The following is a 15857-nucleotide window of genomic DNA, read 5'->3' as shown; positions in this document are numbered from 1 at the left end:
TGAGGGCTCCGCTGGGGACATGTGTGTCTATACCACATGGCAGGGAGTTAGCCACCAAAGAGAGGGCCAGATGGAGAGCGTGTGTGGAAGTGGGGTGCGGTCCGGGGGGAGGGGGAGGGTGAGGTGACTGCTTCCCACCAGGGGACCTTCCGGAGAGGATTTCAAAAGAAAAGTGACATCTCACTGTGTCTTGAGGAATGGGCAGGACTGGGTCCTTAAAGACCGTGCTTAGGCCTGGAAGGCGGTGGGCTGAGCGGGAGGCTCTTGGGTCTCCTCTTCTCCCTGCAGAGCGAGGATCTGAGCGTCTTTGCCCTTTGGGTCCACAGGGGAGACAGCTGCAGAGGGGACAGGGCGCCCCGTGGGACAGCAGGGCCTGGGAGGCAGGGGGCGGCTGGGGCTGCACTTGGCTGTGTGGACAGGCAGCTCATCACTCGCCTTCTCCAGACCACAGTGTTCTCATCTGAAAATCAAAGGCTTTACCAGATGAAACACCTCCGAGGCGTCCTCTGACTCCAACAGTATTGTGTGATCCTCAAAGCGCCTCGGGTGGGCGTCTGAGCACCGGCTTCCTGCTCACGCAGACACTGGTGAATGGGGAGCAAGAGGGTCAACTGGGGTGTTCACAAGGTCACAGTCAGGGGCCAGGAAGTCTGGGCTCCTCCTGTCCCATCCACCTGCCTGGGCCCTGCATCTCTCTCCCCTCTTCCCACCTCTCACCCGCATCCCTCCACCTCAACCACAGAGGAGGAAAGGAAGGAAAGAGAGAGGGAAGGAGCAAGGGAGGGGAGAAGGAACGAGAGACAGAAAGGGGGGTGCACAAATAGCTCGGATCCAAGCTTCCCATGGAGAACTGTGAGGCCACGGGGAAGGTTCCTTCCTGGCTCCTCTTTTTATTGCCTTTCCCTCTATTCCTGGGATTCATCATCATTCAAAAGGAAGAAAGGCACTTTGGTCTCTCAAGGGGACCTTTTCATGAAGGCTTTGTGTGTGTTCGCTTCCCTCTGTGGCTGGGGGAGCAGCAGGGGCGGGGGAGAGGGGCTGAGAGAAGGGTGCTGGGCTCTCTGTGATGCTACATGGAAGGTGGGGTGGGCTGGACAGGGAGGGCGTGTCTGGCTGCCACAGGAGCCTGGTCAAAGGTCACTCATTTAAGGACCTTCAAAGCCACAAACAGACATACTCAGAAAAGGGGAATAAGGCTAAAGATGGGGCAGATTCCTTTTAGGAAAGGCAGTCCCAGCTCAGATGAAATCAATTAGGCTCTGGCCCCTCCCTCACAGGCCATAATCCTTATTTTTAAAATATATTTTTAATTGATTTCCGAGAGGAAGGGAGAGGGAGAGATAGAAACATCAATGATGAGAGAGAATCATTGACTGGCTGCTTCCTGCACGCCCCCTACTGGAGATCGAGCCCCCAACCCCGGCATGTGCCCTGACCAGGAATCAAACTGTGACCTCCTGGTTCATAGGTCAATGCTCAACCACTGAGCCATGCCGGCCAGGCAACAGACCATAATTTTTGACCCCTGGGGTGGTGGGGAGAGAAGCCCCAGGGTGAGGGCTGGGGAGTCAGCACCCTGTCAGGGGCTTTTATTTATTCAAATTTATCCAAAACTCATTCATTATTGCTGAGGAAGTTGGGGTATGTTTGCCAGGCGTGCAGGAGACACACGGATGGGCTGGGGTCAGCACAAACCCTCTAGGGAATGAGGGCTGTCAAAATATGGGCCCCTTCCTCTCTGCATTTGGACAGGGCTTGCCTCAGTTTCCTTACTGATCCCACCCCAAGCACCTCACAGTGCTGCTGAAAGGCCACCTGAGCTACAGGGGAGGGAACGCTCGGCGGTGCCAGGCTGTTCAGATGGACAGGGGGTCCTCGTCACGTGGCAGGGCACCGTGTTCCTCCCCTGAGTGCATCCTCTGTGAGTGAGAGGTTCATGAGGAGACCCACCCTTTTCCCGCCTCCTCCCACCCCCTTCTCAGTCCCAGGAGAAAAAGCACAGCGTTGACTGCTGGAGAAGAAACCTGGCCCGGTGCGGACACTGCGACTGAGGCTGGGGGCACCATCCCCGGCAGGCCTGGCCGGCAGGGTTATGCTGAAGATCACAGGTCGCCAAGTCCTTACATCCTGGGGCCCACTTTCAGGAGGGACTTCAGAATTTCCAGCTCGAAGTGGCTTAGGGGCTGCCATCTACCTGGGAGAAGAGGTGCAGCTAGAAGAACTTGAAGCCATGTTAGCAACACAGACACCCTGTCCAGAGGAAAAAGGAATGGGTTTGGTGAACTGCTGATACATATGTTTATATATATATTTATTTTTATATATTTACTAGAGGCCCGATGCATGAAAATTCATGCACGAGTAGGCCTTCTTTCCCCCGGCTGCCAGCACCGGCTTCCCTCCGGCACCCGAGATCCGGGCTGCTTTGCTCTGGCCCCAGCTTCATCTGGAAGGATGTCTGGAATGACACCCAGAAGGATGTTTGGTCTAATTAGCATATTACCCTTTTATTATTATAGATACTAGGATCCCTCAGCCTGGCCTGTGAGGATTGGGCTGAAACTGGCTCTCCAACATCCCCCGTGGGGTCCCAGATTGTGAGAGGGTGGTTCTCAGGTGATGCACCCCAGAATTGGGCTCCCTCCTCTCTGGTTCTGGGTGCGTCACCTGAGAACTGCAGCTGCCAAGTCACTGCAGCTCGACAGCTCCTGCGTTGAGCATCTGCCCTCTGGTGGTCAGTGTGAGTCATAGCTACCGGTCAGATGGTTGAGTGGTCAGATGATCACTTAGGCTTTTATACAGATAGATATTTATATATTTATATCTGCTGATATAGATGTTTATTATATATACACTAGAGGCCCGGTGCATGAAATTCGTGCATGGGGGGTGTGCCCCTCAGCCTGGCCTGCACCCTCCCCAATCTGGGACCTCTCAGGGGATATCTAACTGCCGGTTTAGGCCTGATCCAGGACTGCTGGCTCCTAATGGCTTACCTGCCTGCCAGCCTGATCGCCCCCTAACCGCTCCCCTGCCAGCCTGATTGCTCTCAACTGCCCTCCCCTGCCAACCTGATTGCCTCCAACTTCCCTCCCCACCCCACCAGCCACCTGCTCCTTCTCCTTAGCAAGAGACCTGTTTTCCGTCCTCTTTGAAGGAACAAATGGTCTGAAACATTGAACTGGAAAAAGTGCTCCGGGCACATTCTCCTTTCTGGGCTCCCTCCAAGGTTGTTGATTGCGGGCCTGGGACGAGCAGGCACCTGCGCATTGGTTCTGTCATTATTCCTCCCCACAGCCCTCAAGGGTGGCGGTGAGAACGGCATTTCACAGACATTTCACAGGAGATTTAGCTTCCAAAATGTGTAGTAGCAGTTCAAGGTCACATACCTGCTAAGTGACAGAGCTGAGTCCTCGAGCTCCTCACCGCAGAGCCCCGGTCTCGTGCCAGAGACGCCGAGTTCCTTGGCCGGGACTGCAGCCCACGCAGGGCAGTCCCCAGGTGGCTCTGCTAGGCTGCCTGGGCTGGAACCGCTCTGACATCAGCCTTCCTATATAGATCCGGGGTTTCGTTCCATCTTGCATCCCAGACTCCTGAAGGGGGGCGGGGGCGGGAAGGGGGAGGGGAGGAGAGGGACTCTACAAGAAAAAGTAAATTCAGTTATACACGAAAACAGCGTTCACTTTCAGGAAATGATGGACGCTTTGGAGATTATACGTGGATTCCACCAAGGGTCATGAACTCGAACTAAGGCTGAGCCTATAAATCCTTGGCTCCGGGTTCATGGCCACATGTGGGGGTTAGCTGGGCCTTTAAAGAATTACTTCCTGGCTCCACCCCAGTTCTACCGAGTCAGCATCTCTGGCTCTACACCCTGTGGTATGTTCCCCAATGATTCTTGTATATCCACCCAGAAAACAGACTTTGGGCGGGAGTTTGAAACTGTGGCTCTAAATCAGGGGTGGGGAACGTCCAGCCCGGGGGCCATGTAAGGCCCGGGAAATCACTGGGTCTGGCCCTGCCAAAGCATTAGAGGTGAGTTAATTAAATGTCTGACCAAATGTAGCAGGCTGATGTTTAAGGTGATGATTTTGTATGGCCCACGAATGATGTTATAAATATCCAGATAGGCGCTTGGGAGAAAACAGATTCCCCACCCCTGCTCTAAATACTACCCATTCAACGGATGAGAAGTCCCCTCTGTCATTTCTACCTGCGTAATGTTTGGTCCGCTCTTTACCTCGCCGAACCTTCTATTTTGTCTTCTGTCAAATGGGAATAACGGCCGTCCCTACCTCATAGGGCTGAATATTCCATGGGAGTGTTTAGCATCGGGTCTGGCACATAAAGATGCAAGAAATGTTTATGTCTCGCTAATGATGTAGTAGTATTTTATCATCTATGTAACTAATCTCTGTAAATGTTCTCTTGGCGATAGAGTTGGGAACAGAATGTAATTTCTAGCAGACTGTCAACAAAAATACATGAAAGAAAGGAAAAAAATTCAAAGTTTATTCAACATTAAGGATAACAGACAGATAAAGGTTTGCGTTGAACAGCATAAACACGGCCCATATCATGGTACACAATTAAACCGACCTCCTGTGAACTTTTACCTGTTTAGCGGATGCAATCTTTGTGATGTTGCCAAAAAGATAATGGTAGATTATTGTGATGTTTGGTAAGGTGCTCCAAAATTACAGATTTTTATGTCTTGACTTAAATAGTTATACACACACACATACACACACACACACACACACACACACACACACACACACACCCCTATATACATTTGGCCCTCTGTGAAATGTACTGACTTTCGTGCCAAGTTCAATTTATCAAGATCGAGGCTAAGGCTGTGCTCATTTTTAAAAAATGGTATTATTGCCAGCAGGTGGGGTTCAGTCGACTTACAAACTAGGGTCACGGTTGGATTCCTGGTCAGGGCACATGCTCGGGTTGTGGGCTCCATGCCCAGTGTGGGGCGTGCAGGAGGCAGCCGATCAATGATTCTCTCTCATCATTGATGTTTCTATCTCTCTCTCCCTCTCCCTTCCTCTCTGAAATCAATAAAAATACATTAAAAAAACAGGCTTAAAAAACAAAACAAAAATAGACCCAAGACCTTGTCAATGCACATGCAGAATTATTTTGAGCTCCCTCACAAGACCAGCGAGCTGAAAGGAAGCTCTGGGATACCTAGTACAGCGTCCTGCCCAGCCCACGCCAGAATCCCTTCTGCATTCTCCTCCAACAAAGGGCCTTCTGCTCTAAGCGATGGTGTTGCAGGTACTCTCCACACCTGCAGGGGCAAGGCCCAATGTGGGTCTCAAAAGGCAGCCACTTCTTCAAGAGAAGGAGAGGGCCACTTACAGCCTGCCCATCCCCCACCTGCCGCCACAGGTAGCATGGGCAGGACAGGATGAGCAATTCCGGCCTTTCTCTGCAAGTCTGGGCCGAAGAAACAGCGATAGGACCTCACCAGGAAGCCCTGGACCACTCATTCCTAATCGTGTCTAAAGGACGTTGGCACACCACGACTGGGCTTCATTGTTAATGGCCAAGTAACTGATCTCTGAAAGAGGCTTATGAGGAAAGGGGGGGGAAATGACAGCAGGACTGTTAGAATAGCTGCAGTCTGCAGAACTCATCTGACTCCAGTGGACCCGAGTCATGCCACCCCGGCCACGGCCTCCCACGCATTTAGCAGAACTGCCTCACCAATTAACGGGCCTGGACAAAAGGCAGTGAGTCCATGAGCGAGTGCTCACGTGTGTGCAGTGGCAATGACCTACATATAAGGCACCTGTGCAGACTCCAAAGTTTAAAATTGTTTAAGATGAGGTAGGCTTCTGAAACCTTTCCTGGCACGTGAAAGAGTACATTTTATTATGATAGTTTTATTTCTTCGGCAGAAAACATTTGTGATGCTCATTTGATACAAACAATCTAATTCCAAGAAAGACCAGTACTCAAATGCAGTTTTTGTTGTTTTTTTTTTTGGGGGGGGGGGGCGCTACCATTTTATACATCAGTGAATTGGGTGGTCCAGGGTATGCTCCCTTCAACATGTCACCACTTACATATATCATTTGTGTCTGCTTTAGTGAAGAGTGCCATTGAACAATTATGGCAACGAGCCTCTTTTCCGATAAAAAGGCCGATCCTGGCTCACTTGTGTCTCTCACTGAATATCGCTTCTTCATATCTGCCTGAGACTGCCCAAGGCCTTGCTTGTTTCTGTCATCAGTGCTTCACCTGAGCAATGCATTTCAGCTCCAACGCTCCTCCATCTCCCGCTGTCCTCTGTCGCCTGGGACCGAATGAATACCTGGTGGGAATACCCGCCCAGCCGGGTTTCTCGAGACTCTAACACCACGAGACAACTGCTGGCGGGCTGGCCAGGAGCCCACCAGGTCACTAAAGAATCAGGTACTCTAGACGCAGGAAAGTAGGAAATCTCACGGAGGAAAAAAGGGTGTTTTAATCCAGCACAAAGTGTTTCTTTGTAATAACAGCAGAATCTCTTGACATGACACAACTGAGCGAAACGGAAGAACAATCTTTAAAGTCAGAACACCCATCAAGTCGTAAGTCACACATAGCACCGATATCGACCGTCAACCGCCTAAGACACGCGTGCCCGCGGGAAGGACTGAACTGTGTGGGGTGTTTGCAGTGATCTGCCATTCCAGGAAGCCATCATTTTGAAGTGAACATTTTTGTGGCAGATGCTTTCCCTGAAAAACACGGTAGCATCCAATAAATATTTGACTAACATCCATTTTGTGCTTTTGGGTAACGTTCACTGACTTCTCTCTGAGACCTACTAGGGAACAAGAAATCTCCTTCTATATGTTAGAGCAGGATTCAGCACAGCGAGCCTCGATACTGTCCTGAAATTTCCAAGCAGAAAATATGCTGATGTGTCAGTGATAGGCTTAAAATATTAAAGACATCAAAACCCCCAAGCCCTTCTTCTCTGTACAACGTTGACGAATATATATATCTTTGCTATATAATTTCAAAACATGGACTAGTTATCCTTTTCTCTTTGCTCTATATAATATATGTCTTCCAAAATACATGGTCAGTATTTATATCTGAAAAATACTGTACAAAAAAAAGAACTTCCTATAATTACTCTGTATAAACATTAGACAATTTCATAATCTCTCCTTTGGGTCTATAGTAAACAGTTAAACTGATTGGATTACCCACAGTTTGTGACAATACCATCCCCTTCTGAGATACACCAGTGTCTTTTACATTCATTTCTCAGAAGTCCACTTTATAAAAGCACATACGTTCAAAAGCAAACAGGATAAGAGCCATAAGCTCCAGAATCATTAATTTATGAAGCATTCGAAAAGGGCACCACTAGGAAAAAGGGTCATACAAAACACCAACTCATTAACTCAACTGATGTTTAAAAACAGCCAGGTAGAAGTCACAAAAATATATATATTACAAAAAACGGGGGAAACTGAATCTTAATTGAGTTGTTGGGAATATCAAGAGGGCTATGAAAAAGTGGGGTGTGGGGGAAGGGTTACGGGAGAAGGGAGAGAACAAAAGCAAACATATCCATGTCAAAAGCCATTCCCAAAATGCACTTTTTTTTTTTTTTTTTTTGGCTCCTATGCTGATAAAGTAGCCCTTCCTTCTCAGACCTGCCATTTCCCTCTGCTTCCCTGTCCTGGGTGGGGATGTTCTGGGCATGCTCGAATGCATTGCTGTCATTTTTGTTTTTTAAAAGAGGGTGGAATTCTCAGGGAGGGAAAATATCCTACGTCCACTAGTAATACTCAGGCAGCATGCTCTAGCGTACAATAGGATTATTGCTTTAGGTACAGACAGTGCAATAACACACTCTGTGGTCTATAAGAGTACTCTTACGGATCCGGGGTGGGCAGGATGAAAAGAAAACTTAGTAGATAGCACGGTAAGTAAATATGGGATCTAATTAATCTAAACAGCACTTTCAATGCGAAGACGATGATCATCCAAACTGAAAAGATGAGGAAAGCGACCTACAACTGAAGAGGGCGTGGAGTAGTGCTGGGTTCTTTTGTGCACCGTGTTGGCATGGTAACTTACAGCCGGGTCTTGAAAACTGAGAGCTCCTGTTCTCCCAGGGCCCTTTCGGTGGGTGGATCCAAACTCAGGGTCCTGGCAGAGCAGGGAAGAGCGACCAGGAAGCCGCGTGGAAAGGGCAGGAGTGGGGAGGAGGAGGGGGGCAGGAAACCCCGCCGGAGGTCTCCATAGTCCAGTAAAAACATGGCACCTTTCTGTTTGGGGAGCTAAAAGAGGGTGAGAGGGTTCTCTGGAAATGGCAAGTGCAAAGGAACGCACACCGCTGGCCACAGGCGCACTCAAGCCGGTGCGCCCAGCGCGCACACGCCACAGCGGGAGTCAGTTGTGTTGATTGATGCCTCCGGTAAAGTGCTGATGTCGGGAGGGGCGGGTGGGGTGTGGTGCTGTCATACGGGGAACGCAGTGTCCATCTAGTCCAAAGCCAGCCCCCTCCATACCGTCCTACAGGGGCCCGTGCCTGGCCTCGTACTTGGCCAGAATGTTCTTGCACTTGCCCAGCTCCTTGCGCAAGTCGGCCACCTCCTGGCGCAGGGCCGAGTTCTCCTTCTCCAGGAAGGACGCGCGGATGGCGATCTGGTTCTCCTTCAGCCGCCGCGCGTCGCGGGAGCGCTTGGCTGCCATGTTGTTCTTTCTGCGCCTTGCCCAGTACTTGTCATCCTGCTCGGTAGGTGCAGAAGGAAAAGGAAACAAGATATTAGATTTCAGCAGAGCTGAGGGCCCGCCGGGCCGCTGGCAGGCCTTGGGGTTGCGCCCAGGCACCAGCCCAGGAGTCTTAACCTGCGGCTCCTTCCTTGACAGTCTCAGCAACCCTGAGTGGAGTCTGTGGACCATGGCTCCCTCCCGGAGCAGGGACCGGCCTGTCACCACACGCTCCTACCCTCTGCCCAGCAGAGCATGTGCCCCAGGAGGAGAGGTCGGAGGCTGAGCGAAAGCACACCCTAAATGGCATTCCAGATTTCTCCACTCTTTTTGCTGAAATTGTTATTTTTCGAACCCTTCTCTTCCATGGGCACTCACATGCTTTTTTAAAAATATATGTTTTTATTGATTTCAGAGGGGAAAGAAGAGAGAGAGAGAGAGAGAGAGAGAGAGAGAAAGAAAGAAACATCTATGATGAGAGAATCATGGATGGGCTGTCTCCTGCACACCCCCTACTGGGATGGAGCCCACAGCCCAGGCATGTGCCCTAACCGGGAATCTAACCATGACTTCCTGGCTCATAGGTCAAGGCTCAACCACTGAGCCATTCTGGCTGGGCCTCATAAGCTTTTGGATTTAGGGTTGATACAATATTGCTGGAAGGCAACTGGGCAATATCTGTCAACTACTTCAATGCACGCACCACTGATCCAGCTACCCCACCTCTAACGTCTCCTCCTGCAGCAACCTTCATGCCTGTGCACACAGACACAGGCACCGTGTTTACTGTGGCACCGTTTGCAACAGGAAAGGAGTGGGGAGGGGAACCTAATTATTGGTAAGAGATTTGATAACTAAATAATGATGGCGAATACTCTGCAGCTATTAAAAATGATGATCCAGTCGAACCAGAAAGATGTCCATGATATACTATGATGTGGTGGAAACAACAGTAAAAATCACAATATTACGTATTCGTACAAAGAGGCCCAGAGTGACTGATGCCAAGCTGTGAAAAGTGATGCCTTCAGAGGAGGATTCGAGGGAGGGGTCCAAGGAGAAAGGTGGGATCTTTAACTTCTTAGTTTATTTCCTTCTGAACTGTTGGCATATGACATAATGGGCATGCACATTTTGGCAATTAAAACCAGAAATTGAGAAAAACCCACCAAACTTCTACCTGCCACCACATCAACATACTCCTAGTGGTGGCTAGCATTTAAATAATTGACTCTTATTTCCTGTTTCACGGGTCTCTGTGCATTAATTAGCCTGAGTAATGTTTAACTGTGGTCAACAAGAAAGCAGTCCCTTCTTCCCCCTTCCCCCTCCCGGCTCCTCCTGCCAGAAGAAAGGAAAACACTCCTGGGAAGACTAACACTCATGGCAAGCCTTCTTTTAGCCCTTCCTAACTGATCTATGGTGCCACCTGGTGCATTTTGCCACTCCCCCTGCCCCCGCCCCTCTTTTCAACAACTGGCAAGAGCAAATCGCTCTGGATCCTGGCAAGCCCAGTACCTGCAGTTACATGCCACCCAGAGTAAGTGGGTGAGGCCAGTTCTCACCCTCCCCCAGGATTCCAAGGGGCAGTTGGCACTGGACGAGGTCACATGAGTTGGGGCCAAGGCTGCAAGCCAGGTCCAAGGTCAGTGGCCCGCCCCCATACCTGCCCCTTACCCTCAGCAGACATCCGCCCTAATCAAGGACAGAAGGTGTGAGACGGACAGCGTGTGCAGGCACCTCTGTGGCTTTCACAGGCTGGAATTTTATTTACAAAGCGCTCTCAGCTTTCTATATATTTCATGATATGTAACAAACTGGGAAAACAAAAGACCTTCGTACTGGCTGCTACCAGAACTGTCCTTAGAGAGGAGTTAGCTTGGGCAGGTGTGCAACGGCTGTTGGTGGGATTTGTTATTTTGCTTCCGAAAGGGAGCAGGGGGATGGAGGAAGCGGAGGGCCACGCCAGTGGATGAGAGAAGCTGGGAGGAGCTGGGGGAGTGAAAGGTTTCCCAGGGCTGAATGGGCCCAAGTGTAGCCTCTGGTATAGCCCCAAGTTGTTTGTGTTTCTTTGATGGAAACCCCAATTCCCCCCCACACCCCCCTCCCCGTGGTGTGTCAGGAGGTCTGCCAGCCTCCTCAATGCTCCTTGGAGTGTGGTTTCCAAGGTCATTCAAAAGAGGGGCTGACTTAGGATGTGTTCGAACCTGCACCCAGGGCAACAGGCACCCACGAGCTGCAGAAGGACGTGAGACTCACCCCCTGGGATACTGTGGAAGCTGTGTGTGTTGGGGGGACAGATGGGGTGTAGGCCATGGACTTGTGACCACATCATAAGGCCCTGGGAGCCACCAGTTCACTCAACCAACTTCTCCGTCTCTTGGAGCTCTCACCTCTGAGGCAGTTACACCCCCAGCCTCCCCCGTCCACACCTGGAGATGAGTTAGGAAAGGCGAGGAATGGGGAGTGGGAACAGGAATGGAGGGAGGATGCAGAAGGCAGGGAGGATGCAGGGCTGTCCTGGCGGAGAAAAGCCAGGCTGCCGCCCTCTGTATTGCAGGAGACTGAGGGGCTGATACATTTGGCACCACATCCCCTGTCCCCTTCTCCTCTGCCCCCAGGGGCAGATGCCACCTGGCTGCCAGTCACCCCCACCCAGCAAGGACCGAGCCCTCAGTCCTCTCCCATCATCTTCCTGAAGCCTCCTCCTCCAACCAGGCCAGCATCCCTTCTCACCAGACTAGGAGTGCCTGGAGGGTAAGAAACAATGCCAGGACCAATTCACCTCCGAATCCCCAGCCCCTGACACAGGGCTTGGCACACACTAGCATCACAGGGCCCAGGGAGTTACCAGTTCACTCAACCAACTTCTCTGTCTCAAGTGAAAAATATGTGTCAAGTGAATGAATGGATGCTGCAAAGTATGAAGATATCAAAGTGATCAGAGTCTCAGCTGGGAGTCCCCGTGTGCCACCCCTTCACCCTCCCGGGGGACGCATGCCGACCCAAACGCATGGCTCAAGGGAGGAAGCACGGGCAGCGGTGGGGAAGGCCGGTTCACTCAGTAGGTTTGCTCATCCAGTGCTGGGGCCACAGTCGGGTCTCCCACCCACCCAAGCTCAGAGCGTCCCGCTTCCCACAAGCACGTGGTCTGTGGCCCGAGGCTTCCTCCCAACTGGAGAAATCCAAGGGCACGCGGCAGGAGGATGTCCCCACCCTCTCCCACCTGCCGCAGGAAAAGGTCAGGCCTGGCTCTGACAACAGTGAGATGCAGAATCCCAGCCCAGAAGGTTTCCACGTGGTCTCTCTGTTGCCAAGGTTACCTGGGATGTTAGGTAGGCTTGCCCTCTGCTTTGACCTTGTAAATTGGGAGACCCTACGAAGGTCTGGCTGGAAGCTACGTCTATTACTCAGCAGCATCCTTTCAAACTACCTTCCATTCAAAAGGAAATCCATGCCGTACAGGTTGCTGGGTTTAGTATAAGAGATGAGCTCTGAAACACAGCCAGACGGCTAAGCGCACAAGATGAGAGAAACCATCCAGTCCAAAGAAGATACCTACTCGCCCAAGAACCTAACCTGATGGTGCCCCTTCACACCCCTTCGTAGGCTAACCAGCAATTCCCTGGCCAGGTTAGATGTTCTGGTGTTTTACTATGCACTTTCCTCTTCTGATTCTCAGGGGGACAGCTACTGATCTGTCCCTTAGGTTTGCCATAGGTTTGCCATCACTGCTCTACCTAGCAGTGAGCAGTGCTGGCCTATCTCACCTTCTGCCTCTCCATTTCTTCAACTACAAAAGGGTAACTTGGTCTAGTGAATCTCCGAGGTCTGCTCAGCCCTGACAATTCTGCATCCCTCCAGGTACGGAGATGACGGCAGTGATTCAAATCTGCCAGACACTTCCCCTCCAATGCTCTTTCTGGATGGAAAAGTAGAGGTAAGGAGTCTAAGCCAGTCCCAGGACAATGCCCCAAACTCCCATTTCCCAGCCAAGGAGCCACACTCCATCTGAACCGTACTGAGGCCCGAGAGATGGGGGTCGGACATTAGGAAAGGGTTAATGAATTACGCTTGCTGCCAATACCTTGAATGTAGATAATCATATCTTCATTGTCCATATGCTTGGAATGAAGCATAAACACACAAGTCTAAGCAACAGCTAATCAAAAGTGGTTCTAATTTAATGCCAGTGGACATGCAACATTTTAAAGAATTCCCTCCCTAAGGTTCATTAAATGTGTCAGAATAATTTTAAGTTGCATCTGACTTTCCAAGATAAACCTATGTTCCTTTATAAATAATGTGTCCCTTCAACACAGCAGAGAAAAACCAACTTGGAATTAACCTTTTGTTGAGATATTCAAGTGATCATTATTTGAGGTATAAAGAGAACATTACTAAGAAGTAGTGTCAGGGAACCCACCAGCTTCTTTAACAAAATCCCGCCCTGGTCACCCGAGGTGGGCCGTGTAGAGAGGGGTCCTGTCTCCAGCTGTTGTTCCCCGAGGCCTTCCGGGAAAGGACAGCAATTAGTTATCAATCAATCAATCAATCCCCACAGGGAATTTCCCTTGTAAGACTGGGAGGCCAAGATGCCCTTCCCCAATGATTTTCTCTCTTTCCAACCTTGAAAGGTTATAGTTTGATTTTATTGGCCTTTCATGTGTTTCCTTGCAGACTGCCTCCTTCATGGGCTGCAAATATCTCCAACATTTTATCGCTCCTCCTTCTTTCTGTGCATTATCGAGACATGAAAGGCATGTTTCAGAAGACACCCAGCGAGGAAGCAACTTGCTGAGAGTCACATGCCAAGAAAGAGGATCAGAAACCAAGAGTCCTTTGTTCACCAGCTTGTGTGGTCTTCCCGGGGTCACCCTTTTAATCCGCCTCTTGAGCCTCCCACTCTCTACCTGCCCACGGCCTGGTTACCAGTTCCAATTTACCTTCAGATCCTCAGGGATGAAGACTTTGCGAGCTTTCTTAATCATGGGCTGCGGCTTCAGTTCTTCCTCGGAGAACTTGCGTTTGCGAGGGTCAAACATTTCCTGGCCAGGGATGCTGGACAGGGCGAGGTCTGCCGGGTCCGGCTCATAACCCACTGGGACCTGGATGGTGTCGGGATCGATGGGACTCGGTGTATTGCGGTTCGCCGGCAACAGCTGACCTGGAACAACATGGGAGTTTCAATTCATCAACACCCTAGGGCAGTGGTTCTCAACCTGTGGGTCGAGACCCCTTTGGTGGTTGACCGACCCTTTCACAGGGGTCGCCTAAGACCATCCTGCATATCAGATGTTTACATTACGATTCATAACAGTAGCAACATTACAGTTATGAAGTAGCAACAAAAATAATTTTATGGTTGGGTCACAACATGAGGAACTGTATTTAAAGGACCAGAAGGTTGAGAACCACTGCCCTAGGGAGACCCACTAGACACAGCTTGGTGATTCTTCAAGGTGAGTGACAAGTCTGCATGTTACTGATATCTGACCCTAACCCTGTTCATCTTATTCATCCCTATGGTGTTCCTGGGAGCACCACCAAGCAGGACTTTACTCAGATTACGCACAACCAAGACCCACAAACACATGGTCACCAACTAAATTAAAAAATACCTGTGTTCAGCCCAGCCGGCATTGCTTAGGGGTTGGCTGTCGACTTATGAACCAGGGGGTCAGGGTTCGATACCCGGTCAGGGCATATGCCTAGGTTGTGGGCTGGATCCCCAGTAGAGGGCTTGCAGGAGGCAGGCAATCAATGATTCTCTCATCATTGATGTTTCTATGTCTCTCTCCCTCTCTCTTCCTCTCTGATATCAATAAAAATATATTAAAAAACAAACAAACACCTGTGTTCATTCTTTTCTGCAACATATCCATGGACCAGCTCCATGTCAGGTGCTTACAGGTACAATGGCTAGAAATATATGACTGTTACCTTCAAAGTGTTTTCCAGGCAAATCAGGGAACCAGTCCAACAACTAGCCAGTGAGGACACAGTGACAGTGCCCGAATGGATGCCAACCTCACGTGCGTCCAGAGTGTGGGCAGCAGTGCGTGGGCAGCAGTGCATAACAGGGAGGTTAGGGAACGTTTCCTAGAGATGACGCCTGTGTGAGCCTCTTAGACCTTGGCTGTTGCACAGACACGCTGACTACCGTATCTCTTCCTTAACGCTTTCCATATACCACATACATCCCCCATGTTAGTGTAAAGGAAGAGAACTCCTTTGTTCTTCTCAAAGGTTCAGTATATTTCCTCAATCACTCTCCAACGAGGACGGGTTCTTAAATATGTGAGCACTTTTGTAAAAAAGATTCCACGAAATGGCACTGCTCATGCAACGGGCATGTGTGTCTTATGTTGCCAAACGTTCTGCTAAACTGTCACATCTATTTACACTTGCACCAACACTTATGAGAATGCACTTCCTCGGAATTAAATATTCATTTTCTAAATGTTCCCAATCTGATACACATCCAGACACCAGCTCGAATGCCACCTCCTCGGCTCCCCGGCTCCCCTGCACCGTCCCGTTTCATTTCCTTACAATACTTGTCTCCACCCAAAATCATCTTTCGTGTCTGACGTCTGTTGACCACCTCCCTCCGCTCACACGGAAGCTCCACGGGATGGGGACCTCGTCTCGTTGGCGGGGGCACCCGGTCCTGAGGTAGAGCACACACGGAGAGGAAGCTCTGTGCAAACGATGGGGTCACCGGAAATAAACACTCCCAGGCCCCAACGAGGACACTTGTTGGAAACAGGGACTTCTTTTCTTTTTATTTATTATATTTTGCAAATTATCTACCATAAGTATCTTTTACTTTAAAAATCAGAAAAAAAAACCATGATTTTCAAAAAATGGACTTTGCTTACTTTGCACGTAATACGCTCGGGAGGCTAAGCCAAACATTGCGGAGAGAGAAGGCTCAGAAAGGAAGAGGGGAGGCCAGGAGCAGGAGGGACCAGAGGGGGGAGTGGGCGGGAGGAAGGAGAGAAAGAGAGAGAAAGGAATTGAGAAACCGAAGAACCACCAGAATGAAAGAAGGGAAGGAAGGAGTGAGGAAGGAAGGAAGAGAGGAAAGAAGGACATAAGGGGGAAATAAAGAG

General features: G+C 50.2%; 1 protein-coding gene across 2 annotated transcripts in view; it reads right to left on the bottom strand.

Annotated features, from left to right (window-relative positions):
* Positions 1 to 4490: 4490 nt before the first annotated feature.
* HLF (HLF transcription factor, PAR bZIP family member) overlaps positions 4491 to 15857 on the bottom strand; it is a 47128-nt gene continuing 35761 nt past the window's right edge. Inside the window, exons 3-4 of one of the 2 annotated variants that reach the window (XM_070394073.1) lie at positions 13686 to 13906; positions 4491 to 8760 (exon numbers count right to left, since the gene is read on the bottom strand). In XM_070394073.1, the coding sequence (XP_070250174.1) occupies positions 8542 to 8760; positions 13686 to 13906 (440 nt within the window). In that variant the 3' untranslated portion in view covers positions 4491 to 8541. The remainder of the gene's footprint in view (positions 8761 to 13685; positions 13907 to 15857) is intronic. The other variant, XM_070394074.1, reaches the window with a different exon arrangement.

Source organism: Myotis yumanensis, unplaced genomic scaffold, assembly GCF_028538775.1.
Source record: "Myotis yumanensis isolate MYYU_CA2020_CCGP unplaced genomic scaffold, mMyoYum1.0.hap1 SCAF_16, whole genome shotgun sequence".
Classification (NCBI taxonomy): domain Eukaryota; kingdom Metazoa; phylum Chordata; class Mammalia; order Chiroptera; family Vespertilionidae; genus Myotis; species Myotis yumanensis.
The sequence above is the reverse complement of the archived record's forward strand: the minus strand, read 5'-3'. Positions and strand labels throughout refer to the sequence as shown.